Source organism: Thrips palmi, unplaced genomic scaffold (assembly GCF_012932325.1).
Source record: "Thrips palmi isolate BJ-2018 unplaced genomic scaffold, TpBJ-2018v1 HiC_scaffold_2, whole genome shotgun sequence".
Taxonomy (NCBI): Eukaryota; Metazoa; Arthropoda; class Insecta; order Thysanoptera; family Thripidae; genus Thrips; species Thrips palmi.
This window is the reverse complement of record NW_023144629.1, coordinates 186,094-213,928: the sequence shown is the minus strand read 5'-3', so window position 1 is coordinate 213,928 and position 27,835 is coordinate 186,094. Positions and strand designations below refer to the sequence as shown.

The window sequence follows — 27,835 nt, the reverse complement described above, 5'->3', positions numbered from 1 at the left end:
CCAAAAAGGTCCTCAAAATAGTGTGCGGAGTGGCTCATCATTGCCCATCATTTCTTACAGGCAACTTTCAAGACTAGACGCTGTAGAATTGGAGATGTTCTTTGTATTTAGGCCAGGCCGAGGCCAATTTACCCATTGTGGTATATGGCAGAGATCCAGAGATGACAAGATGAAGGGTTTTAGTTCAGGTGTCAAGAAAGATGTTAACATTATTTCCATAAATATTTAATAGATACTTTGAGAACTTTTCTTAAACTGCTTCTCAGAAAAAACCATACAGAAGGAAACCAAGGAACATAAGCTAAAACAGAACTGATGGGGAATCAGAAAGTTCATTTAGGTGGCACAAGGATCTACAACACAGTTTGAGCGTAAATTATACAATATTATTTTTTGCATATTTGCTCACAAGATGTGCCCTTATTTACAATTTAAATATGTCTTCCCTCTCTAACAATATACATACCCCCCCAATTTGCTCTAAAATATTTCATAATACTGCTTCGCTATTTGTAAAAATATGTGCATTTATTTGTTTAGAATATGATTTCCATTTTGGTTAGAATGGAATGGAACAAGACAGGGTTAGATAATTATTTGTAAGGACCTACATTTACAATGAAATTTTGATTAATATTTGAGTGACACAATGCTGCTACATAGTAACCACTTGTTGACAATTAATAAGACTTTGCACTTTCCAATTTCTTTCAAACAAATAAAACAAGGGAGGAATAATTTTATGAATGACAATGTGAGGGAAACACAACTCAAATTAAAGTGCTGATATTTAAAACTGTCAACTTTCCATCTGGCTTCTCAGACTGTTGCAAAAAAACCTTAACAAACAGATACGTGGGACGATGGTAAATTGTGCAAAATTTGGCCCTTTCTACAGTTATTTGATTAGGAAACAGATCGATCCTTCAAAAACACTTCATGATGACATATTTTTCTTCAAAACAAAAAAAATTCATCAAAAAGAATGTATCAAGTAATAAAAGAGAAATTAGTCAAATATAAACATAAAAAAATGAAGTCTTTTTCTTAACAAAGTAAACCAAACTAAACGGACATACTGTAACACAGTTCTAGACCACAGATAAAAATTTTGGTTGGCCAATAATATGTGATACCTCAACACATTTCATAGATTTTGAGGTGTTCACAGGATAAGAGCTTGAAATCCTCAAGGAATCTTTCTTCTTTACAATAAGTCTATTTTATATTTAAGAATTGGAAACTACACTAAAACAGCAATTGTGATCAGAAGACGGTTGAGAAAGGATCTGCATCATTCATTGTGTTTAGTTGAGAGAAAGTGAAAGTAAAGGAGTGAATGAAAACAGGTTCCTCTTGTGTGTTCATAGTAAAGAAAAAAACAATGGAAAAAGGATTTCATTAAATCTTAGAGGGGAATAGTGTCAAAGTATAAAGACTGCAGAGACACCATTCATTTTCAATGGTTCATTAAAATTTTAAGCAATTTAAGCTTTGAATAATTTTCTTTGCACTCAGCAACATGACCCTACAGCAGCTGTGAATAATAGTTAGTAAACAACTGTACTGTACAAAAACAATCAGGCCATAGACTGAAGAACTATCTCTGAAGAAAGCTCTTTGATATTTCAGTAACATCAGCACACATATTCATACATGCATACATAAGACATATGTATGTACATGCAAACAAACACAATAGAAGAACAGTCCGGCACACTGACATAATACTTTCAGTGAAAAATTTAGAATATAAACCGTTGGTATTGAAGTGATCTGATGGTCAGATTTATTTTAGTACACTTTTAAATACATTTTATATGAGCAATATGAACCTTAATTATGGTCAAAACCACAATATATCATTACATGAAGTTCCTGATATAAACAAGGAAAAAAGAAAAAAAAACAAAGTTAAGAGAGGGATGATGTCATATACAAACATCACTTGCCACATTGAGTCACTAAACAAAATATAAGGGAGAAACAACAAAATCTGTTAATAAGTTTAACAATAATTGTAGGAAATGTGAGAGTAACCATAACAAAAACATCATGATTAGTCTCACAGGAATGATGAGAACAAGAACAGTGTGTAATCTTTTACATCCTATCTAGGTATTTGTCCAGAAAAATTCAGCGTGTGCACTAGTAATACTGCCTGTACATTGTATAATACACAGACCTAGCATAATTTTGTTTAGAATAAGAGCTCTACCACTTCAGAGCTTCATGCTCTTGAAGGTATACTTAAGATTATTTTACTGCTCCAAGATTATTATTTACAATAAATAACATAAAGAGATAGGAGATAGGCCATAAATGCAGTGCTACCAATCTAACAGTCACTTTAAATAAAGGTAATACTGAGAGTTGGCCATGAAACTAAATGATCATAGTATCATATGGAGAGATAGATAATTTCATTTACAAGAATAAACTGTGAGTAATGGCAACAGAGTTTAAGTACATAAAACATAAACAGTATCATTTTCCTGCTCTCAAAGGGAACAGAAATTTTGTCATAACATAAGAGTAAATCCTCCTCAGTATAAAAACAGCAGGATGACATCATTAAGCATTCAACAAAAAACAGGAAGAAAACCAACAGATAATAAAGGCACCAAAGCATACTTCCCAAAAATTAAAACAGTTGTAAAGTAAGCAACTGAAACTTGTTTTGCAGATTTACACACAAAGATCTCAATGTTGGACTGAAGCAAACAAAATAAAAGTGTCTGAAAACCAAGAAATAACCATGAAATAAGAGACTGAAATATAGATCACATTCACAATGACTTCCAAAATCTTATAATATATCCAACACAGCCAGAATTGGTTCAGCCACACAGGACAGACATCCTGATTATGGAGCGATAGTGTCATCGCCAAGAACCCATGTTTAAATTATCTAGTTGACAACACTGACAGAATAATACAATTCTGGAATATTTCTTTCAATTATCTTTTCCCTTTTGCCCAACATTGAAACTTCTTTGGCAAAGCAGCCAAGGAAGTAGGTCAGTAGCACGTAGTGTTGCTCTTAGCGCAGAGACATACAAAATATTTGCTGCAATCCCCGTCGAGAGCCCTCTCTGTCAGCTCGGAAGCCACCCTCATGAGGATCATCATCATGGTTTTGTTCATCGTGACCATCAGGAATCGGCAAAGGGCAATCATCTGTCTGCACCCAGTCATGAGGGGTCAGGCCCACATCATACCCTCCCAAGTGAAGACGTTGTAATTGAAGCCATTCCTCTTCAGATTCTTCTTCTTCATCATCTTGGTCTCTTAGAACATTTACACCAGGAACTCCAACCACGCTACCTGCTACTACCTCTCCTTCTTGACCCCCATCATCCAGTCCCAAGACAACTCCAGGTTCGGTGCTTTCATCATCATCGTCGTCATCCCTGAACACGCCCCTAAGAATTTGAAAGTGAAAATAGAAATGATTTTGGCTTCTAAGGGCCCAGATTAACTGGATTTAACTTGACCAGCAGTTTGCTTACCTGAATGCATCAACAACATCATCCTGGCCGTCTTCTGAGAGGCGGCCAGGGTCGTCTTGTCAAACACAGTCTTCAAGTGACATTAGTAATGGGTTCACATACTCAAAACCTTCAAACTCAGTTTGATCTATTTTCTCAATCACCCGCCTGTAACATAAAAAGAGTCCATTAGATTTTTCAACAGTAAGAGCATCACTGAAGATCAGAAAATAGTGCCACAAATGATTTTTGAAGAGCCGGACAAACTACACTTTGAAAGCTTATAAACTTTCATAAGATAATGAAAGTAATAAGGTGACAAGCAAAAGGAGACACACAATAGGATAAGCTGACTAGTTTTGCTACAATCATTGCTAATTTTGTTTTAAAACTCTGATAATTAACACAGCCATGCTTGGTTTCCTTCATATGGTGGTGAAAAATGCAAACGCACAATCAGAGAAACTTGGAACTCCAACTCCCAACACTTGGCCATTCGCAAGCCAAGCAAGGGAAGGGATTACTTACGCATCATCAGGTGTCAAGTGAACAGGCTCATCAGTAAACTCTGGGGGGAAGTTGGCCAGATCCCGATCACCTTCCAGGCGGGGTTTGTACGGTGGAGGGACTTGCTTCTGCTCCAACTGTACGGAACAAGGACAAGCCAGCAAGCATTCTTACTACAAGCCAAAGCAAAGGGTATAACTACGCTGTCCTATCTGAACAACATCCTGAAATGCTTACATTAGCAAGCATTAAACCCTCTTAACTAAGAAACTCTCCTCAATACCAAGTAACTCGTCATCTGGAGCCTTGGAATTTAAGGGAACTACCTGCCATTAACCAATGCATAAGAAAGGTAATGCAGCATCTACAAAAAATTAACGGTGGAATAAAGATAATAAAATGGTGAGCAAAAGGTTGCTAGAGCTGCATTGACCGAAGTAGAGGACCACTTACGGGTCATCTGGAGTGAGCTCAGCAGGCTCACATGTAAATTGTGGATCAAAGTTGTCTGAGTCTATATCTGAGCGAACCAATGGGCTGAATGGAGGAGTCACTTGACGACACTCCAGCTGCAGACAAAGCAACCAATTTCATGGGTGGACCTCTTCAGGGTGGTCTAACATTCTAGAAAACCTTCTTTCTATGTTGAGGTTCTATTTTTTTGTTACAGACAATTTTGCAAGAAATATCACCAGAGGACTAGGATGACCTACTTAACCCTTTTCATAGCTTATAAAAGTTTTGGAACATCTCTTCTGCACATCTTCATTCAAGCTTAATAAATTAAATCAAAAGAGACTGGTAATATTTGAAAAACTGTACGTACCGCCTCCCAGTCAATGCTTTTAAAGAAAGCATGGCCAGTGATATCCTGGAACCCTGTTTCTCGATGACAACCCAAACGATCAATAGGGTTCTTGTTTAGGAAGCCCTTCAGGACAGATGCAGCTTTCACAGATAGAGAGCGAGGAATACGAATCGTCTTCTCCAATATAACTGAAAATTCGCACAGGATTGTTATTTTATAGCAAGCACACACTTCTCAGATGGTTATATCACTAGTACACCATTATTTCAGTCACCTTGGAAAAGATAATCCTCCGTGTTCTGGTCAGGATTCTCCGATGCGCCTGCAATGTCGAACGGACTTCTTCCCGCCAGCATTTCATAGAGGAGCACACCGAGCGCCCACCAGTCCACACTGTCGATCACAACAAAGGACACCTTGAGCACGCCTGGCAAACTCGTGACAAGACAAAGATCCCAGCAGGCCACCAGGCCAGCAGCCCACAGTGGGCCAGAAGACCGGTGGAGGCGGCCAAAACTCCAGACGCGCTTCGAGCTCCAGAGTCGGTAAATAGGACTCGAACTGAACGTGTGACCCCACCAATGGGTTGCTCTTCGACCGAGGAATCCATTGGTGGGGTCACACGTTCTGTTCGAGCCCTGTTTAGCGGCTCTGGAGCTCAAAACGCGTCTAGAGTTTTGGCCGCCTCCACCGGTCTTCTAGCCCACTGTGCAGCCTCGGGCGCGGAGCGGACCCACCTGAAGCCGTAGTCCTCCCCGCGCAGGATCTCCGGCGCGATGTAGTTGGGCGTGCCGCAGAACGTGGAGGTGGTGTCGCCCGGGCGGATGCCTTCTTTGCACATGCCGTAGTCCGTCAGCTTGATGTGGCCCTCGTGGTCCAGCAGCACGTTGTCCAGCTTCAGGTCACGGTAGATGATGCCTGTAACGCGGCAGGTGCAAGCTCAAGACCGTGTCGCTCTCTCCGTCCCTTTTCCACCCCGTCTCTCCCCATTTGTGAAACGGAGACAAAGCATCGACCAACCCTCCCCCCCCCCTCCAAAAAAAAAGAAAAAAAAGAAATGATGAGCTGGAGTATTTGAACCTGTGCTCACCTTTCTCGTGCAGGAAGTTGAGGGCCAGGCTGATCTCGGCCGAGTAGAAGCGGGCGTGCTCCTCGGGCAGGCGGCGCTGGCGCTGCATGTGGAACATGAGGTCGCCGCCGCGGACGAACTCGATGACGAAGAAGAGGCGGCTGGGCGTCTGGAAGCACGAGTGCAGGCCCACCAGGAAGGGGTGGTTGGACGCCGTCTCGAACACGTGCTTCTCCGTCTGCACCCAGTCGATGTCCTCGTCGTCCGTCACCAGAGCCTTCTTGATGACCTTCATGGCGTAGATGCGCTTCGTCTTCTTGAGCTCCACCATCAGCACCTTGGCGTAGCTGCCGCGCCCGATGACGCGGATCAGATCGAAGTCGATGATGGAGTACTGCCGCTGGGTGCCGGGCTCCAGACTCTCGTCAGCTGTCGGGCAGAAGCAGCCACGGTTTTGAAACAAGACGAAACGACAACAACAAAAAAGCGTCGCGTCAGCCATCCAATTTCCCAGAACGCGCTGTCGCACACGCTCTTTTTCCTGTTTCTCTTTTTTGCGTTCCGTTCCGCTCCGACCCGGTCTGAGTGGCTCGCGTCGAACGCCCCATGCCGGCGCGGCAGCCCCGGCGTGGCACAGTGGGCCAGAAGACCGATGGAGCGGCCAAAATTCGAGACGCGTTTTGAGCTCCAGAGTCACTAAAAGGGACTCGAACCGACCGTGTGACCCCACCAATGGATTCCTCGTTCGGAGAGCAATCCATTGGTGGGGTCACACGTTCGGTTCGAGTCCCTTTTAGTGACTCTGGAGCTAAAAACGCGTCTCGAATTTTGGCCCCTCCACCGGTCTTCTGGCCCACTGTGCGTGGCACGGCGTGGCACTGCTAGGCACTCCAGCCGTACGCCACGCCGTGCCACGCCGAGCCACGCCGCGCCTGCTCCGGCATGCCGCACATGCTAATTAACGGAATCGATATTCGAGCCGTTTCGTTTCGTTTCCGACACAGCAAGCGCGGGGCGTGTGCGGGGCGTGTGCGGGGCGTGCGCGCGGGGCACGGTACTCACCGTTGGAAGGGTCGTCGACGGGCACCGCGCCAGTCGAGAGGTCCGAGGGCGGGTCCGGGAACTCCTTCTCCGGCAGCAGGTCCGAGGTGGGCGTGCCTGCAGCGAAAAAGGGACCGATCAAGAAAATCGAAAAATTGAGAAATTAAGAAATCAAAAAATCGAGAAATTTCAAAAAATCGAGAAATTGAAAAATCGAGAAATTGAAAGGTTGAGAAATCGAGAAATTGAGAAATTGAAAGGTTGAGAAATCGAGAAATCGAGAAATTGAAAGGTTGAGAAATCGAGAAATTGAGAAATTGAAAGGTTGAGAAATCGAGAAATTGAGACATCGAGAAATCGAGGGACCGTGCGTCAGCACTACCCCAGTGCCACACTCTGCAAACTGAAGTGTGTAAATAGTACACTCTTATTAGAGCATGCTTCCAAGTACACTCTTATTTACAGCATACTTGCTAGGTACACGCTAAAATAGAGTGTACATTGCATGTACACGCTAAATAAGAGTGTACCTTGCAAGAACACTTTAACTGGCCCATGCTTTTAGATAGGACTAATCGAGTGTATTTTAGTGTGTACCTGCAAGGTACACTCTTATTTAACTGGCCCATGCTTTTAGATAGGACTAATCGAGTGTATTTTAGTGTGTACCTGCAAGGTACACTCTTATTTAGCGTGTACATGCAATGTACACTCTACTTTAGCGTGTGCCTGGCAAGTATGCTGTAAATAAGAGTGTGCTTGGGGAAGCATGCTTTAATAAGAGTGTGCTATGTACACACTTAAGTTTGCAGTGCACCTGCATAAGGTCGCTTGTTTCGCACCGCGACTGGACTTCCCCGCGAGAGAGACATGAGTGCACTCACCATTGCTGTCGTCCCGGGTGACGGGCTCCACCTGCTCGTTGCTGCAGGGCTTGGACACCAGCTTGTGGCACTTCTTGTGGACGAGCAGCTTGCACTGGATGCACTTGAAGCCCTGCCGGCCAAGTCCCCAGATCCGGTCTTGGCAGTAGGCGCAGAACGCGCGCTGGGGACAACGAGAACAGGAAGGTTCACAAACACGTCGAGCATCGAGGGGCAGTGGCGGATCCAGAGGCGACGGGTCGCCACATTTTGCCTACTTACAGGGGCAAAGTAGCACTTTTTGCCTACCTTTCAGGCGGCTATCTAGGGGCTGGGGGGGGGGGCAAAAACCCATTGCCCCCCCCCCGTATCCGCGCCTGTCCAGGGGCGGTGACAGGGGGGGGAATCGGTTTTCACCGCTAAGACACCTGCATAACCGCCTGAAAGGTACACTCTACAAAAAATGTCCTGTCAACGCCGTTAATTTATTACCAATGTTTGCTGTTATGCAATTCACGGCGTTTGCTGTGAACTAGTTCACGGCGTTTACTGTGATCTCGGTTACAGTGTTCACTGTGATCTGGCCACAGTAAACGCCGTGAATTGGAGCCTGATTTGCAGTACTTCGGTGCTCAGCGGCGTCAAACTCACAGTGTTTACTGGGGACCAGATCACAGTGAACACTGTAACCGAGATCACAGTGAACGCCGTGAACTAGTTCACAGCAAACGCTGTGAATTGACCTACAGTGAAAACTGGTAATAAATTAACGGCATTTACAGGACATTTTTGGTAGAGTGTAGGCAAAGACACACGTTGCCCCTGTAGGTAGGCAAAATGTGGTACTTGGTACCCCCCCTTCCCCCAGGCAACCTCTGGACCCGCCACTGCGAGCATCGCCAGCAACAACGCGTCTCCGGCGGCGGCGCAATCGACAGAACAACCCCTCCCCCTCTCCCTCCCTCTTCGCCCCAAATCGACCACCGGCAGCCCCGGCTATGAATACCGGGCGAGTGGCGCGGCCACTGCCAAATTCAATCAAGCGGGCCAATTAGGCAGCTGCCCGTCTCTCTCGCACCCACGGCGCCGAGCACGGCGCGCCCCGCAGCAGCCGCAGGGTGCGACGGAGACGGAGTGCGACTCTACATAGCAGGGGCTGGAAGCGTGCTGGAAGCGCGCGTCAAAAACAGACACAAACCGACCGCGAGTCACCAATTACATTCGCGTTCGTCAGAAAGAGACAGAGAGAGAGAGAGAGAGAGAGAGAGAGAGAGAGAGAGAGAGAGAGAGAGAGAGAGAGGAGAGAGAGAGGAGGGGAGAGGGAGGGAGGGAGAGGGGGGGGGGAGGGTGAGAAGGAGTGTTGGCTCGCTGCTACCGCTACCAGCCACCACCGAGAGAGCCAAGTTTCGGCGGACATATCTCCGGACTCGGGTCCAGCTCTGCATTCCTTCGAAATGAGACTCGAATCGAACGCATGAGGGCGCCAATGGATTGCCCCCGGAGAGCGAGGAATCCAATGGTACTCTCATACATTTGATAACAGTTCCATTTCAAGAGAGTGCCGCGCTCGAAACGTGCCTGTCGCCTCCAACGGGTCTTCCGCTTCCGCCCCAGGCTGCTCTCTCTCTCTCTCTCTCTCTCTCTCTCTCTCTCTCTCTCTCTCTCTCTCTCTCTCTCTCTCTCCCCCCCTCTCTCTCTCTCTCTCTCGCACCCTTACGGGCCGCCGCCCGAGAGCGAGAGAGACGGAGCGACAAGCGCTAAAGCAATCGGACGGGCGGTAATGAGCGAGGGAAGCCCGGTCAAGCCCGGCCAGGCAGCGTCGCCCTGTCTCTGTCGCACTCGTGGGGCGCGGGGCGCCGTGTGGCGGTGCCAGAGAGACAGAGCGACGAAACGGCTTTGGCCGTGCTTGGCCGTGCTTGGCCGTGCTTGGCAGGCCAGACCGCTCAATCGGACCAATTAGTCGCCGCGAAGACGCACAGTGGGCCAGAAGACCGGTGGAGGCGGACAAAACTCTAGACGCGTTTTGAGCACCAGAGTCGCTAAATGGGACTCGAACCGAGCGTGTGACCCCACCAATGGATTGCTCTCCGAACGAGGAATCCATTGGTGGGGTCACACGTTCGGTTCGAGGCCTGTTTAGCGATTCCGGAACTCAAAACGCGTCTAGCGTTTTGGCCGCCTCCACCGGTCTTCTGGCCCACTGTGAGACGGCAAAGGCAGGCCAGGGCTGCCAGGGCTGCCAGGGCACGGCACCTTTAAATGGGCTGCCCCAACCCCAACCCCCATCGCCTGCAGTTTCGGAAATGTGTGCCATTCAGAGAGAAAGAGAGAGAGAGGGTCGCTGGGTGTTCAGCGCGGACGGACTGCAGTGAGACAGCACCAGTCCAGGTAGGACGGTGGGGCGTACATGACTTGAGCTTTTGCATGAGTCCAAGAACCAACGTCGCGATAAGGAAAAGGCTCCCGGTTCGAAGGGCAATCCAAATCCGTTGGTGCCTTCAAATGATCGGTTCGAGGTGCGTCCTCACGGGGCGCGCCGCTGGGGGGCGAGAGAGACAGCGCGACGACACGCTCATCGGACGCGCCGGCCGCCCGCACGCGAGCACGCCGTCGCACAGAAGACCGGTGGAGGCGGCTGAAAATCTAGACGCGTTTTGAGCTCCAGAGTCGCTAAATGGGACTCGAACCGAACGTGTGGCCCCACCAATGGAATGCTCTCCGAGCGAGGAATCCATTGGTGGGGGTCACACGCTCGGTTCGTCTCATTTAGCGACTCTGGAGCTCAAAACGCGTCTAGAGTTTTGTCCGCCTCCGCCGGTCTTCTGGCCCACTGTGTGTCGGCAGGAACGGAGGGCTAGGCGGCGTCGCCTCCCGAACGGAAAAGAAATAATCTAGAACGAAGCGGAGGAAAGCGGTCTCGGCGCCCCGGGAAAGACAAAAACAATCAAAAGGAAACTCACCCTGTTGAACCTCTTGGCCTGGAAGATGTGGCCATTCACTCGATACAGTTTTCGCCAGCGCCGGGCGCCCCGCCTGTAGATGCTCCCTGGGGAAGGCAGACCAAGAGTTCTTAGGAAAGAGTCGATCAGAGAGCGAAGAGCGAAGCACACTGTCAAAATTTGGCTTGTCACTTGAGCTAATTTCCCAATTATTGTCATCATCATCAGCGCTGTTGGGCCTCAGCAGACCTCTAGCGTTCGAGTAAGCAGCTACTGCAAGCGACGGACTCCAGACTACAAGTATAGGAGCTTTGATGAAAATGCCATCAATTTGTGGCGAAATCGTCATCATTTGACAGAGATGCAATGAGTTGAGGTAAGTTACGCATGCCTGGTTCGAACACGTCCCGATGAAACGAAACATTCATCAGAGATCCTTAACTTAACTTAACATTTAACTAACACTGCTTTCATAACGTAACATAAGACAATGTTCGCTAAAGGTTAAGGGTACGGACTTTTGGAAATACTTCCAAAAGTATCTCTACACAAATTCAAAACACAAAAAAAATAACTTACCCTTTTTGAAAAGATGTCAGACGTTAAGGTTAACAACTTTAACTCTTACGACTCGTCTTACGATAACGTTATGATGCCCTTATGAGGTAAGTTAAGGATCCCTGACATTCATAGAGCCCACACCCCAGCCCCCTTGACGTGATTTGAATTGCTCTTTCATTTTGTTTCCCCTCGTAGGCCGGTCGCGTAGTCGCGTCGTTGTACTCACTGTCCTCGCCCTGACAGGGCATCCCCGGCGCGGCCGGCACGTTGGCAAAAACTGCAACAGACAAAAAGCAGAGAAATGAAGAACAAAGGCCGAGATGCACACATCACAAACAGTCCGGCAGCAGCGGAGCACAGCGAAGCGAGACAAAGACGAGGCGCCCCCGCGCCGCCAGAGTCTCGACGCGCTGTCTCTCTCGCACCCCTACGGCACGCCCCGCGAGTGCGAGAGAGACAGAGCGACGAAAGCGATGTGCGGGATCGCTCTGCCGTCGGTCTCGGCCGCCCCGCCCGTCCGACGAGTGCTCGGCAAAGCCGGAGCGTGACAGTCACACCACCCCGCCCCGCCCCGCCCGGCCAACTCAAAATAACGCCATTTTAACTTTCAGATGGCTTGGCCATGGCTTGGCCATGGCTTGGCGCGCTGAGGCGGGATTGCCTCCAACTCGCTGCAGGCTCATTCCGAACGAACAGCCCCTTCTTCGCTCCGTCTCTCTCGCACTCGCGGGGCGCCCCGCAAGGCCGCAAGGGTGCGAGAGAGACGGAGAGAGGCAGCACTGAGCGGAATGAGCCAGCGACTCATCCAGGAAGCAAAGGCGGGAGTCCTTCCGGCGGCGGGCCGCTCCTCGTCTCTCTCTCTCTCTCTCTCTCTCTGGCAGCTACTATTGACTCGGACTTTTTAATTGTTTCCATTTTTTCCGCCAAATATTTTCACTCCCCGCCTGCGGGGGAAGAGAAGGGGGCGCGGCGCCCCCCTATTCTCTGCCATTACCGCGGGCGCGGTCCCAGCAGTCTCATTCCGAACAGTGCTCTCTCTCTCTCTCTCTCTCTCTCCTCTCTCTCTCTCTCTCTCTCTCTCTCTCTCTCTCTCTCTCTCTCTCCCCCTTGAGGGCGTGCCGTGAGTGCGAGCGAGACAGAGCGACGACAGCCCAACGCAGCGCCCCTTTTAGGTAATCACCCATCGGCTGATTGAGGCAGTCGCCACCAAGGCGGTGCGGTGCGGTCGGTCTGGTCGCAGGCCCGGTCTGCCAAAACCCCCACTGAAAAAACTGTTTCAGTAGATTCTACTGAACGCGTTCAGTAGACCCCTTAGCAGTATATTGTATGGAGCGCGCAATACCTGCTACTGTTCGAGTGGCAGTAGATTCTACTGAACAGTTCAGTGCGCGCCGTACAGTAAAGCTACGCAGTCCGGTGGATGTACTGCACCTTAGTCGTCGGGCCCCCCCCCCTACACCTCCTCACCCCGCCGGGGCCCTCGGTCCACCCCGCGCTACCCCTCCCTCGCTCCTTTTGGGGACGCACTGGCGCGCTTTGTCCGGGCCGCACCGACACAGATGTGCTTGTGTACCGTCTCCGGAGCACTGCCTTCAACGCGCAGGCATGGCTGAGTGGTACAGTCATGATCTGTATCGGGCGGCCCGGGTTCAACCCCAGTCGTGGCCGTCGCAGTTCGTCGCAGCAAGCAAGTCGAAAGCTAGGATTGACGAGTGGGAGGGGGAAAGGGGGGGAAGGGGGTGGGGTGGGCTGGGCCGCCCCTCCCCCATGTTTTGACCAGCAGTCCCATTTACTGTACGCGATCAGTAGCATCCACAACAAATTTTTTAGTAGCGTCTACTGAATGGCCGTTCCGTAAAATCTATTTGAATTCCCAGCTAACGATATTTTACTGTACGGGTTTAGTAAGAAAAAATGTTATGTCCGTTGGATATACTGAAATTTTTTTTCAGTGCCTAAAGCCTTGCCTTGCAGCCTTGCAGGGGCCGGGGGCGTCCACTGCGCCACCGCGGCCAGGCCACCCCGACGCCGCGGTCTGGGGCGACAGCGGCTCTGCGGCGACGACGACGGCGACTTCCTCGAGGAGCCCAAGCACAGTGGGCCAGAAGACCGGTGGAGGCGGACAAAACTCTAGACGCGTTTTGAGCTTCAGAGTCGCTAAGCAGGCCTCGAACCGAACGTGTGACCCCACCAATGGATTCCTCGTTCGGAGGGCAATCCGTTGGTGGGGTCACACGTTCACTTCGAGTCCAATTTAGCGACTCTGGAGCTCAAAACGCGTCTTGAGTTTTGTCCACCTCCACTGGCCCTCTGGCCCACTGTGCCAAGCCACCGCCAAAGCGGACCCCAGACCGCCGCTCCGCGGATCCACGTGAAAAATTGCGCCGCTCTGTCACCCACATTCACATCCGCGTCCTCGCTCGAATCTCCAGGAGCCTTCGCCACCATTTTCCGCGCGAGCGAAATCTTGGCCTTTTTGGCGTGCTTCCAGCGCTTCCAGCGCTTCCAGCGGGCGAGATCGACCGGCTCGGCCCCGCGGTCCCCGTGCGGTGCCGCTGCAAGGCCGAGGCCAGCCAACAACAACAAGGCAGTGGCAGCGGCAGCAACAACAACAACTCACGACACCCGTGCAGCTGGAGCTTCGTGGACGGACGCCGCGGGACGCACAGTGGGCCAGAAGACCGGTGGAGGCGGCCAAACCTCTAGACACGTCTTGAGCTCCAGAGTCGCTTAAAAGGACACGAACCGAGCGTGTGACCCCGCCAATGGATTCCTCGTTCGAAGAGCAATCCATCGGTGGGGTCACACGTTCAGTTCGAGTCCTATTTAGCGACTCTGGAGCTAGAAGCGCGTCTGGAGTTTTGGCCGCCTCCACCGGTCTTCTGGCCCACTGTGGGACGCCGGCTACGCACCTTCGGTGGAGCTCTGCGATCTGGCCTTGAGGCGGCCGGCGCCCAGGCCTCGGCCCTGGTGGTGGCCTTGCGAGCCCTGCGAGCGCGCGCCGCCGCTGAAGAGGTCCACCAGGCTCTGGCCGAGGCGCGCCACGCCGAGGAGGTAGAGGCCCTGGGCGGACACATCGCACAGCCTCGGCCCGGCGGGGGCCCTCGTCCCGGACCGCGTCGCGGACCGCGTCCCCGGTCGCAGCCCCGGCGCCACGCTCCACATGGCGACACTGCCGGCTAGCGTCGTCTGCTAGCGTCGTCTGCTCGCGCAACGCCGCAACGCCCCTCTACGTACCCTAGTTGCCGCTATCTGATAGCGCTATCAGTACACAGCCAAAATCACGGACCCACAAAAGAAGAGGGCGAGAGAGACAGAATGAGGGATAGAACGAGAGAGTTCAGTTTGTAAGTTTTTCATTGGGGGAATTGAGAGAGAGCGAGAGAGTGAGCAAGTGAAAGAGTGAGACAGACGGCGTGCGCGACCGCCAGCCACTTCGCCGATCGGGGGGTAAGCAAACAACGCATATAAGAAAAGATAAATCTGACGGTGAATTATCGTTCCATCTCTCTCTCTCTCTCTCTCTCTCTCTCTCTCTCTCTCTCTCTCTCTCTCTCTTCCCCCTCTCTCTCTCTCTTTGTCGTGTGGCCCTGTGTGACGCAAGCAGCAGCGCGGTGCACCAGGGGGGGGGGAAGGTAAATGAGTCCACTGGGGCTTGCAGGGCTTGCACAAGGAGCCCCCACCTCCCGGTGCCGCTCCACTAGGCCCCCCTCGCCCCCCTCGGCCCCCTCCCACACACACGTCCGCACACACCTGTGTGCGAGAACTCGACCGCGGTACAGTACCGCACCGCTGCCAAGAAGGCCGTGCTACCGCCCGCACGCGCCCGCACGCCACTGACGTCACTTCACGACCAGGGGCGGCACGTGCCTGTCCAGTGGACCCACTCCGAAAGTCGCTCTGTCTCTCTCGCACTCGTAGGCGCCGCGTAGAAGTGCGAGAGAGACAGACGCGTTTCAATGACGAAAACTAACCGCAGGGTTTCGTGTTGATCTTACTTGGAGACACATCTTCAGAGAACGAAACTTGCTCAAAGACCATGACAAAAAGTTCCAACCCGAAAGAGTACAGACAAAACAAAGTGAGGGGATTCGCATGACCAGTTTATGACAAGCGCGGCCGTGCACTTCACTTCAACGAGCCGGCGCTGATGGCTGTTGCGTTCACGCGACCGGCCGTGGTTGTCGATGGCTAACGATACACTTCCTGAACATGAATAAAGTCCCAAACCAAACACGCGCCTCCCGGCTGAGGCGGCCGAGGCCGATAGGCGGTCACGCGTTCCAGCAAAATTATTAACCCATCGGCTTGGCGACCGGGGGGAAGGGGGGAAGGGGGGAAGGCAGCCCCCCGCCTCCCCCGGCCCCCTAAGCCTCCCGCTAGGTTGACATTAGTTTCCCCACCCTTCGACCTACGCACGATCAAGGGACGTTGTCTCCGCCCTCCGAGCCGTCAGACAGACAGCCCCGCAGCCCCAGACCGCCCAGAGCGTCCAGACGTGCCCTTGCAGGCCTCAAAGCACGACGGCGACGCAGAGCAGCGGCAAGCAGGCGGGATGCGGGCCACGAGCGGCACGGTGAGTGCGTTCCAAAAGAAAGAAAGAAAGAAAGGGAGAGGGAGAGAGGGAGAGGGAGAGGGAGAGGGAGAGGGGAGAGGGAGAGAGAGAGAGGAGAGGGAGGGAGAGAGAGAGAGAGAGGAGAGAGAGAGAGAGAGAGAGAGAGAGAGAGAGAGAGAAGAGAGAAGGGGGGGGGAGGGGGGGAAGGGAGACGGGGGGGGGGGGGAAAAGGGGGGGGGGGGAAAAAAAAAAAAAGGGGGGGAAAAGACGGGGCCCAGCACGGGAGGACGGGTTTTTGGAAAAAAGGGCCGTCCGGAGGACCCTCCCCCCCGCGCGTATTCATTGGCCGCCTGCACCGCGCCGTGCCGCGCCGAGCCGTGACGCCACGTAGTGTCAACGCCAGCGAGCCAACTTGAGAAAGTCCGTCGTCTTCTCGTTTCGCCGCCGCCGCGACCCCCCCCCCCCCCCCCCCCACCCCCCCGATCGTTTTAATTCAAAGCCACGCTCCGGCAGTCCGGCACACGAAAAGAACGCAACGAAAAGAAAATCACAGATGCTCCCTCTCAATCAAGGAGTCCCCGGCAGCAGCGCCAGCCCAGCCAGCCCCGCCAGCCCAGCCAGCAGCCGACCAAGGGGCGGGCAGGGAGGGGTGGAGAAAAAAGCAACCAAACAACAAGGTTGCGTTGCGCTCCGAGGCGGCACAAAAGGAGAGAGAGAGAGAGAGAGAAAGAGGGGGGAGGGGGAAGAGAGAGCGAGAGAAAGAGAGAGAGGGAGAGAGAGAGAGCGGGATAATGGCCGGGCCAGGTGAACACAACAGAGCCGTGCATGGGGGCGGCCGGGCTGAGGGTCTCATCGCTCTCTCTCTCTCCCTCTCCCTCTCTCTCTCTCTCTCTCTCACTGAGGCCGGACGGCCCATGAGTGCGAGAGAGAGGGAGGGACCACCCGCTCGGAAACAGTCCGCAGCCCTGAGTTACTCAATGGTCGGTACAAAGTGCGTCCTGCTGCCACCCCTGCAGACTAATTCCGGCCGGGAGTTCTCTCTTTCTCTCTCCGCTTCCCTTGTCATTGTCGGGCCGGAGAGAGAGAGAGAGAGAGAGAGAGAGAGAGAGAGAGAGAGAGAGAGAGAGCGCCGCGGGTCGCGCGTCAGCCTGCATTCGGGAGGATACCTGCCCGGCAGACAGGCCTGTCGAGCGCGCTGCCTACCCGCCGCTCCGCAGGCGCTCTCCTCCAAAAGCGTGCTCGTTGCGCGTCGCGCTGGCCAGCCCAGACCTTAAGGCGGGCCAGGCGGGACAGGCGGCGGGGCGACAACTTGCCGCTGTCCACGTCTCGGAGACGCCCATTTTTCTCCACGTGAAAAATGTCCCGCGGACACTGGCGGACAGCGGGGTCCTGCCCCCCAGCCTTCCCCCTTTCGGGCCGGAGGGCCGGGGGGGGCCGGCGGGGCCGCATCCTCCCAACTCGCCAAACTTGGTCAAAGACGCGACCTGCCACGCACCAGCACGTTCAGGCCGCCGCAGGCACCGCAGGCAGCTCGCCGTGGCTTGATGCGCGCGTCGCCGCGCCGCTGGGTCTGCTCTCTGCTCGTCCCGGTCCCGGCCCGGCCCGCTTCGCCCGCTGGGGACGAAATAAGAGCGACCTCTATTTCTGTCGCGTCCCCCATGGTGGCCTCCATGGTGGCCTCCATCCATGGTCGTCACCAGGCCTCAGCTCCGCCCAATATTTGCTTGGAGCCCTTCTGTTCCTCCGATACAATGTCGCTGGCGTCACTGGCCTGCCTCTTGTATTTTTCTTGCTCTTTTTATCTCTCTCTCTCTCTCTCTCTCTCTCTCTCTCTCTCTCTCTCTCTCTCTCTCTCTCTCTCTCTCTCCGTCACTCGGCAATATTGCGAATTTAAGCGGCGCCCTTTACAAGCAGCGACAAGTTCATGCATAAAATTAAATTCCACGCGAGAAAGGGCGCTTCTTTTTTGGCGCGGTAGAGCGCGGCGGCGCGCATCTCCAGGGGGTGTCATCCCTGCCCCACCCCCACTCCCAGAACGCTTCTCGTTCGATTATTGTCCAATATGGACCCGACTCTGTCGTGACAGACACCTGTCCGGGTGGGGCGGCGAGGCGGGGCGGAGAGGCGGGGCGGAGAGGCGGGGCGGCGAGGGGGGGCGGCGAGGCGGGGCGGCGAGGCGGGGCGGCGAGGCGGGGTGGGGCGCGGTGGCGGGGCGGACCCCCGCAGGAGGGTGTGAGCTAGCCGCGGTGCGCTGGTCCGTATAAAGGGGTACAGCCGACTTCTTTTCCACCGTAATCCTTGTTCTGCCCTTCCCGCCCCGCCACGCCCCGCCACGCCACGCCGCGCGGGGTAGGCCTACGCCTGGCCCACACGTTCCTCTATCCATGGCCCCTTTGCCGCCCAGATATCGATCGAGCGCGCGGCGGAGGGGGCGCGGCGGGGCAGGGGGCGGGGTCATAGGCCGGGGGCAAGGAGAGGGAGGGAGGGGGGGAGGTGCGAACCCCCAACCCACCCGAACCCTACACCCGTCTGGGCAGGCCGGGCCCCGGGGCGGGGCGGGGGCACATTAGCAAAGACTGCAGGCAAGGTGCAGGTACACATCAAGCACCGCGCAGGCTGCGCAGGCCAAGCATGTGGCTCCGCTGCTGGTTGGCTGCACTCCGACTGGCTGCGCTCCCAGACACCTGCCTCTTTAGCTACGCCTCCCCGTCCGCCAGGAGCAACACACCTTTAGCAAGGCCCCCTAGCGCTGCGCACTCTTAGCTACGCCACCTTGGCTGCACCCCCTTGGCTACGCCCACGGCCGACAGACAGAAAACTTTGCAAACTCCTCGTGTCGCTGCCGCAGCCTCACCTTCCGTTGCCTCATTGCGAAAGGGGGTTCTGTTTCATCATCACCATTCCGTTTCGTCCCCTCCTTTCTCTCACTCTTCAAGTGCTCTCTCTCTCTCTCTCTCTCTCTCTCTCTCTCTCTCTCTCTCTCTCTCTCTCTCTCTCTCTCTCTCTCTCCCTCCCCGGAGAGCGAATCCCTCAATGTTTCGCCGCCCGTCCCGCGTGTCTGCGTTTGCTTCGTGGAAAGCTGTGCGCCCCGCCCCGCCTTGCCCCGCCTTACCCCGCGCCCCTCCACAGGTGACACCTGAGATAGATCACCGCCACAGAGAAATACGCAGAAAGCGGAGCCGAGTCCGCGAAAGGGTGCGAGAAAGAAGGAGAGGGAGGGAGAGAAGGAGAGAAGGAGAGAAGGAGAGAGAGAGAGAGAGAGGGAGAGAGAGAGGGAGGGAGAGCAAAGAGGAGAGAGAGCAAAGAGGAGAGAGAGAGAGAGTAAAGAGGAGAGAGAGCAAAGAGGAGTGAGAGGGAGAAAAGAGGAGTGAGAGCAAAGAGGAGTGAGAGCAAAGAGGAGTGAGAGAGAGCAAAGAGGAGTGAGAGAGAGCAAAGAGGAGAGAGAGCAAAGAGGAGAGAGAGAGCAAAGAGGAGAGAGAGATCAAAGAGGAGAGAGAGATCAAAGAGGAGAGAGAGCGAAGAGGAGAGAGAGCAAAGAGGAGAGGGAGCAAAGAGGAGAGAGAGCAAAGAGGAGAGGGAGCAAAGAGGAGAGAGCAAAGAGTGAGGGAGCAAAGAGGAGAGAGGAAATAGAGGCAGAGGGGTCAGAGGGGAGCCGCGAAGGTTCGCGCGGACGCGTCGGCTGCGATGGCAAGAAGACAAGCCCGTCTACAGGCGGGGCGGGGGCGAGGCGGGGCTACAGGCCTTTCCGGTACAGAGCCCGGCCCACTGCTAAGCCAATCAAATCGGCTCATTGGCTGCAAAATCGGCCACAGTCAGTGGATTACCCGGCGACTGGCTCGCCGACACCGCTGCTACGCGCAGCCAGCCGGGCCCGGATAGAAATAAAAAGCCGATTCGCGCGGGATTCGAACCCACGACGGCCTTGACCGGGCCCGCGTTGTCTGCGTTCCATCCGGTATGCTGCGGCAGTGAGACTCGTCCTCGGTCGGCTGACCACGGGCCTGGCCGGGCCCCGGTCCCCCAGTCCCCCGGTCACATGGGCGAGCCGAACGGGGACGATTGCAGCAGTGCCACCCATGGCCCCGCCCAGCGCGCCAGCGAGCCAGCCATGGCCCGCGACGGGCGGGCAAACAGACGAGCAGGCAGACGGACAGAGAGAGACATACTCGCAGGCAGACAGACAGACAGACAGACAGACGGAGGGGCCGTACCAGAGGCATAGCCGCACCGACGGGAAATTACAGAAATCGAGTCCCACCGAGTCGCAGGCCAGTCCGGGGCCTCGCAGGATCCAAACACGATTACTTGTCCATTTCACTTGGGTCTCCCCGGGCTGCCTTGGGCTGCCTTGGGCCACGCCGTCCCGGTGCGCCCAGGTCCAGGAACGAGAGGATGGCCACGGGGACTGGACCGAGTGGCTGGGGCGTGGCGTGGCGGGGCGGGCGGGGTGGGGCGGGGCGTGGCGGGGTGTGGCGTGGCGTGGCGTGGCGGGGCGTGGCGGGGCGGGGTGTTGCGTGGCGTGGCGGGGCGGGGCGTGGCGTGGCGGGGCGTGGGGGGGCGCCTGGGAGGTAGGCGACGCGAGCGCAGGGGTGTGCGTCGAGCCGCGTCCTGGTCGGAAAGTCAACCCACTGGTCCCATTTCAAAGTGTCACAAGCGTCCGCAAAGCGTCACAGGGGACGATGGGATGACAGATAAACTTGGAATAAGGGCAAAGTTTCACGCTCGGACGTTGGGGGATGCCGCTTCGAGATCTCGAATGTTATTTCGGTTCACGGGCGGCGTGCACAGCAGCTCTGTCTTTTGTTTCGGCCTGCGCGAAGAAATAGTTCGTAAATTGTAAAGCATTTTCCTTTTAGGCTTATGTTCGCTTCAAATGCTTAGTCACATGGCAAGCTACTTTTCCTTGTAAGGGATGAAATGGTTGGCAGGGTTTTGCGAGTGTGGTCGTCGGCCAGTTTCTCCTTCCAGTGCAGTACTGCGCCACGCCGGGGCACTGCACGCGACCAGGCCGAGACCGTGGCAAAGAGCCGGGCGGGGCGGGGCGGGGCGGGGCGGGGCGGGGCGGGGCGGGGCAGGGAGCACGCCTGTCAATATTGTGTCACGACGTTCGAGGCGGCCGCCGCAGCGCCCCAGCCCCAAACCGCCGCGCCGCACAGCCCGTCAGCCGTTCGCGTTTTCCCGCCGAGCGCCTTTTTTGTTTTTGTTTTTGCCGCGTTTTGTTGCTGTCTCTCTCGCACCGCTGCGGAACGCCACTCGAGTGCGAGAGAGACAGCGCGCCGAAAAGCCTCCGGCGACAGCAGCGCCCCCCGGCCGGCATATTGCCCACGTGTACTGCACTCGAAATGTGCGACTGTAGCCAAATGACTCCGACAGTGTGACAGGATGATTGTGCGACTGTTGACAGTGTGACAACGTAACAGCACGACTACGTCAGTGTGACATAGATACAAGGGGGTAAACACTGACGTAATACACTGCAAGCTTCGTATTACGCCAAACTACTTTGAGGTCCAACGTGGCAAAATTCCAGCACATCGCAGTCTGTGCACGATCCCTTGAAGTGTCTGCCCCCGTTGGCGTGACAGTATGACAGTATGTCAGTGTGGGTGTGACAGTGTCGGAGTGACAGTGCGGGTGTGGCAGTGCGACAGTGTCTCCGAGCGAGCAGGCGGCACGGGTAATCCCTGGCGGGGCCAGGCTAACGCCCGCTAACGCCAGCTCACTGACACCGCCCGTCCCAACTGCTGTCATGCACTTGTAGGCGTGCCCGAGCCCGGCAAGCCGCGCGCGGCCCTGTCTCTGTGTCTGTCTCTATCCCACTCTCGGAACAGTGTGCTGGCGCGCGGCACCGCGCAGCACCGCGCTGGGGGCGCCTGCTTGAGAACACCTGTCACCGACAGAGGCGTGCGTCTGCAGGGAGCGCCCTGCTCCCTGCGGCCCCGCCCCGCCTCATCCAGGGAAGGCTTCCGGACCTTTTCGAACGCCCCCCCCCCCAATGCCTATCTGTCTGTGCATCTCCGCCCCACTGTCTGAAAGTGTCTGCATCGTCGCGATTGGCATGCACGCCTGAGGGCTGTGATTGATCAATAATAGAAACACCGCGCCAATGACGTCATCGAGTGCCAGTCGGAGGGGAGGATGGCGGAATGCCGGGAATTCGCGCGGCGGAAGGGGGGGGGGCTCGGAAGGCCAAGGGATCGCGGCTGGAAGATGGGAGTTTGCGAGAGGCGGCTGGGATCAGAGAGGGGAGAGGAGGGGAATCCACGTGCTTCTGGGGCCGAGCCTAAGGCCTGAGGCTGCCTGGTGAGGCTAGTGGAGGCTGTGCCGAGGTGGCCCGGGGGCGGGCCGGGGGCGGGCCCGGGGGGCGGGCCGGGGGCGGGCCGGGGGTGGCCCGACGGGCGGGCGGCTGGCTGGTGGGCGGGGCGGCGGGGCGGGGAGGCCGCGGCACGCTGTGTGTCAGTGAGGCGCCGCTCTGCTGCTCCGCGCTGCCAGGCTACGACTCATCTCGCAGCCACGGCGGCGACCAAGGCGGCCAAGGCGGCGACTTACCCGAGGCGTAGCCCGGCTCCTCCTCGTCGTCCGAGATGTCCAGGTCGGCGCGGTGGTACTGCACCTGCGCCTGGTAGCGCGTGGGCGTGTGGCTGTGGTGGTGATGGTGGTGGCCGTGGCCGGGGCCTTGTCCGGGGCCGTGCGCGCTGCCGTGGCCCGGGCCGTGCGTCGGCCCGCCCAGCAGTCCGTGCAGGTGACTGTGGCTGTGGCCGTGGCCGGGCCCGAGTCCGGGGCCGTGGCCGTGGCCCTGGGGGTGCCGGTGGTCGAGGCGCGGGCAGTACGAGTGGTTGATGACGAGCTCCTCGTCGTGGCCGTCGTCCAGGTGCACGGCCGTGGTGGAGGCCCAGGGCACGTTGCGGTAGTGCGGCACGCCCTGCATCTGGTGCGCGTGCGGCGCGCTGGAGCACAGCGGCAACCCCCCCGCGCGCTCCATGGGCATGCTGCCGAGGGGGTCCATGTGGCTGCCGTACAGGTCCAGCGACGGCCGCCGCGCCGCCCGGATGGGCTCGGCCCCTGAGGGCGTGACCGCCGCCGCCGCCATGCCTGCCAGCGGCCCCTCGGCCGACGACGAGGACGACGACGAGCAGGCGTGCGGCCCCTGCGGGCCCTGCGGCACGGTCTGGCCGCCTTGCGGCGCGGTCTGCGCCTGGTGCAGCGTGGGCGTCGGCGCCGCCGCGACGGGCAGCTGCTGGGCGACGGTGGTCCCGCGCCGCGGTGACCGCCGGTCCGGCTGCACCGACGTGGCACTCCAGTAGCCCCACGCCATGGCCTGGCTGCCGGCCTGCCTGCCTGCCTGGCCCACGCCCCAACGACCTGGCACCAACGTCACCGACGCCGCCCGCGCCTACCGCAGCAGTGCCGTGCCGCAGCTGTACCGAGCGCGGCCTGGAGCGCGGCCTGGAGCGCGGTGCGACTCGGTCAAGAGGCGCGGCTGCACTGGAGTCGGAGTCCCACATCGCGCCCGCGCCCCGCCCCCGTCCCACAAACGGTCCCCCTCCCCTCCCCGCCCCTCGCTGCGACTGGCGGCGCCCTGCGCAGACGCAGAGGCCCTGCCGTGCCCTGCCGCCCGGGGCCGGGAAGGGGTAAGGGGTGCAGTCCCACCGAGCCCTGCCCAGCCCTGCCCGGGCCTTCGCGCGAGGTGAGGGGGAGGGGGCTCCAAGGGCCAGCCCTCGCCAGCCCGCGAGGGGGCGGCGCGGCGGCGGGGGGAACGGGTACTTTGCTTCGCACCATCATTATCATCACGGGACGGTGCGGCCTGCAAGGGCACCGGGTCGGGTCAGTCCGCCCCGCCCGCCCCGCCCCCGCCGCCCCGCCCCGCGCCACACCCTGCGGACTCGCGCTGCACCATTCGCTGGCGCCACGGAGGCGCGCTGGCCGGAGCAGCGGAGCAGCAGAGCAGCCGGAGCACGGAGCCCTGCTCTTCCTCCGGGCGAGTGCCCCTCCCGGCCGGGCTAGGCCGAGCCCCTCTGGGCTCGCCTGGAAGACTTGGAAGGCTGCAGACTGATTCCGAGAGTCGTTTTCGTCGCTCTGTCTCTCTCGCGCCCATATGGCTACGCCCCGAATGCGACAAAGACAGAGCGGCGAGAACGACTCTCGGAATCAGTTTGCCGGAAGGCTGGAAGGTTGGAATGCTGGAAGACTGGAAGGGAGCTCTGGCGAGAGGCCGGGGGCGCCTGGATCTACCGCGCGCCGTGCCCCGCCGCGCCCCGCCGAGCAGACCCCAAAGGATCCGAAAAGCCCGGACCGGAGTGGAGCGGCCACAGCCACAGCCAACCGACACACCGGGCACACACACAGGGGCTGGGGCGTGGGCTGGGGGCGTCATGGGGAAATTCGAAACGTCCACGAGAGAGAAAGTGTCGGAAAAGGGGCCGCGCTGGAAGGTCCTGCGGGTCCTGCGGGGAGTGGAGGGTGGACTCCCTCCCCCTCCCCCTTTCCGGAGCCCTCGGCGGTGACGTCATTGGCTCTGATCCGCGCCCGCCCCGCCCCGCCCGCTAAGCCCACCGAACATTCGGGATGAAAAGAAGGGACCGCTGGGTGTGGTTTCGTCGGAGAGGGACTCAAACTAATTCAATAGACTAACTCCGTTCATACGGTCCGCACGGCAGAGTGCCAGAGTGGCACCCTCGAGCGGGGCGGCCGGGGCCTGTGCGTGTAAGCCGCAGAGAAAAGTTTCGAGTGGCGGAATTGAGAGGGCAGGCCCCGAGTGGCCAGCGGAGCCAGCGGTCATGGAGAATACACCCTCACCACAGTGCTTCCGTCGCTCTGTCTCTCCCGAGGGCCGCAGTCCGGCGGGGCGCCCCACGAGTGCGAGAGAGACAGCGCGACAAGGAGTGCGGCCGATTCGTTTCCGGTCCTTACCGTGCACGGTCAGCTCCGAGTCCTTGTTGAGCTCGTAGAGCCTGATGGCCTCTCGCAGCTCCATCTGAGTGGTGATGGTGCAGGGGTCGCCCTCCTCGTCCACCCACTTCATGGTGAAAACCTGGTCCGACGGGAAGTGGCAAATCTCACGCATCTCGCGCTGCAGCTGCTCCAGCGTCACATTGGGGTCGATGTAGGTGATCATCACCTCCCTAAAAACACATGCCTCGTTATGGCGACTGCACTGTCCAACAGCCACCGCAAAAAAAATAGAAAAAAAATTAACAAAAATAAAGTGAGGAACACGGTGATGTGTGTGCGGTGGTGCACTGGACAGGTGTAGGTTGAATTTCATCATAAATTCTTTCAGTGATTTAAACTTACGTATGACAAATTTTTTTCGTCATTATTCCAAATTGATTTATATGATGTAGGCAAGTGTGGGAAGGGTTTTGGTATCTGCTTTAAACAATAAATTTGTGTCTTGTAGGTGTGTTTATAAAATGTGTATGTAGTGAAAAAACATAAGCATGCACCATGCAAAATAATAATAATTTAAACAAGCTTTGCATACGATCACTATCACATGCAGTCTGTTTGCAGGCAGCCACGTGTTTCACTGATTACTGATATCATACCCATTGAAGACTGTTTTCACACGAATCTCAGGTACATCCATCTCCGGAACCAGTTGAGTCGGCATCTTGTGTTAACTGCACTTACACTATAGGATGCGGCCAAGACCCGAGCAACCCTATTATAAAAACAAACAAGTACAGAAAACAAAAATAAAACATCCAGCTATCATGCTTTTAATTAAAGAGCAAACCAGATTCATGCAGAAAAATTAAGAAAACTCTAAACTGGAATTAAATAAGTAACACACTCATAAATCAAACAGCTAAGATTATGGGCAAGGAAACGGTCCTTGTACTAATAAGCAACCAAAATAAATGCATCAATTTAGAAAACATGTCATTTGTGTTTTAAAAATGAACATAAATACTTCAAGGTATGGAAGTAAAACAAAAAACAATTTATTTTCCAGTTCTGGTTTTATTCAAGGAAAATCATCGGGAACTGCTGAACTGCTGCTTCAACAAATAAACACTGCACACTCTATGTGTAACAGTGTGCGTGCCAGACAATGTTGGAACAAACACATCCCTAGACCACTTTTGATTATAAACCTGCCCCCTTCTCCTACCTTCTCCAACACAATGAAAGAAACCTAACCAAATTCAGTGGCATAGGAGCAGGGAAAGAACTGACACAACAGTAGAGCAGAAACCGAAGTTCAGTGAAACATTCTGTTAAAATCAACGGGAAACGCCTACGCAATGCTTGAATACAAGAGGGTGACCAATTAACAGTTCACTGAAAATGAAACACCTCTACATCATGAGTCAGAATGACAATTCAACAATAAACGACCACCGAGGAAAGGCAAGTTTGGTTCACTGCCAGTTCATCCCAAACAGAAACTTACGAGGGTCATAAATCTCTACTTTTCGCAATACTGACGTCCAAATTTTAGGTAAACAAATTGGATGAGGTTAACTGCCGACTCCCTTTTTCCGTTCATCGGCCCTGCCTAGTTTTGGAAAGACACATTGTTATTCGTATTGCGATGGCGGTGCCGGCGAGTCTTGCAGCGAGGCTAGGACGGACAAGATGAGAAATTCATGAGTCATAACATGCCGGGCCCGGCACGCCTACTCGCCGAGGGAAAATAACCTAAAATGACCTTGAAAAACCGGCAAATTTAACGTAGTTTTCTCATTATAACTACACTTGATCTCGAGAGTTTTAAATATAACGATACGTCCTACGCCACAGGAAATTTCACGCAGATTCCGAATCTGTCCTCGGATTTGCAATGCAATGAACGATTGCTGAGAACGAAACGGATTAAGTTTGCTATGCGTAGGATGGCCGTAGCTCGCAGGATAGCGCGTCGCCGCCAAAAAGTTTCGGAGAGAAATTCATTGTTATAACATGTCTGCTGGTCAAATCCAATGAATGAAAACGATTCCTTGGTCCTTAAATTGTGGCTTAGCATGGCCACTTTTTCAAAAAGTCAAATTTTTTAATTGATTTCTAAGCAATAATAGAGGCCAGTGCAGCCCGTTCTCGGGCGCCGGGCGGCCGACCGGGCCGTGGCGAGCCGCCCGAGACATGGTCCCAGCCGCGCTAAGGGAGTTTCCACCCGCTGCTATAAATCATGAGGGAAGTCCCAAACGACGCTGAGCTCGCGGTCGCGTTCCCCGAAAGCCGTTGTTACAGTTTCTCGGTTGTTATTTTGTTGTTTCCCCCCCTCGTTTTCTGTCTCTCCACGTCAGCGCGGCTCACACAATTAATAAACCACGCACCCCGTTCGATTCTTTGCCCGATGTAAGGAGATGCGCGCTGGCATCGCCATCGCCCCTCAAACATTCATCAGACAGAGCCCCCGTTCCCGTGTGTTCCGTGCACGTTCGTGTGTGTCTTTGTGTGTGCATGTGTGTTTTTGTGTGCATGGATCCATGGTGTGTGTCAGTGTGTGTGTCAGTGTGTGTGTCTGTGTGTGTGTCTGTGTGTGTGTTTGTATCAGTGTGCGCGCGCGTGTGAGTGTGTGTGTGGGGCTGAGGGGCTGTTTTTCGACAGGCTGTCTAGGACAGCGTGTCACAACTACCAGTTCAATAAAATGATGCAATATCGATGTAAGACTTCTCTTGTAAACAAATAAATTCACTCAGTGCCCCCAAACCAACGGGAAAAAATGGGGTTCGGGAAATTGGAGCCCCCTCCTCTACATTGAGAGAGCTAGCCTTTCCCAAGCTGCTCTTAATGTTTCGTTCCCTTCCAATTCACCTGATTGACGGATTCTCCCTGAAGAGCTTCTCGCCATTGCCGCGTGTCGCGGACTCCTCCTCGCCGCGTCGTCGCCATGCCAGTGGCGTGACGACGCCACCCTCCAGCAGACCGATTCCGAGAGTCGTTTCCGTCGCTCTGTCTCTCTCGCACTCACGGGGCGGCCCGTATGGGTGCGATAGAGACAGAGCGACGAAAACGACTTTCGGAATCGGACGATACTGGAAGCCGACGCGGC

General features: G+C 55.2%; 1 protein-coding gene across 2 annotated transcripts; it reads right to left on the bottom strand.

Annotated features, from left to right (window-relative positions):
- Positions 1-209: 209 nt before the first annotated feature.
- LOC117647431 (atypical protein kinase C) lies at positions 210-26,366 on the bottom strand. 2 transcript variants are annotated; one of them, XM_034389171.1, is made up of 14 exons: positions 26,234-26,366; positions 25,383-25,498; positions 24,745-24,956; positions 11,506-11,556; positions 10,740-10,825; positions 7,801-7,963; positions 6,938-7,033; positions 5,897-6,304; positions 5,544-5,724; positions 5,081-5,199; positions 4,825-4,994; positions 4,452-4,567; positions 3,513-3,659; positions 210-3,425 (listed from the first exon to the last, which is right to left on the bottom strand). In XM_034389171.1, the coding sequence occupies exons 2-13, from the start codon at positions 25,445-25,447 to the stop codon at positions 3,572-3,574; spliced, it is 1,755 nt and encodes a 584-aa protein (XP_034245062.1). In that variant the 5' UTR covers positions 25,448-25,498; positions 26,234-26,366; the 3' UTR covers positions 210-3,425; positions 3,513-3,571. The 2 variants fall into 2 exon arrangements, with proteins under 2 accessions (XP_034245062.1, XP_034245061.1); XM_034389170.1 differs by lacking the exon at positions 4,452-4,567 and adding an exon at positions 4,020-4,135.
- Between the last annotated feature and the right edge of the window lie 1,469 nt (positions 26,367-27,835).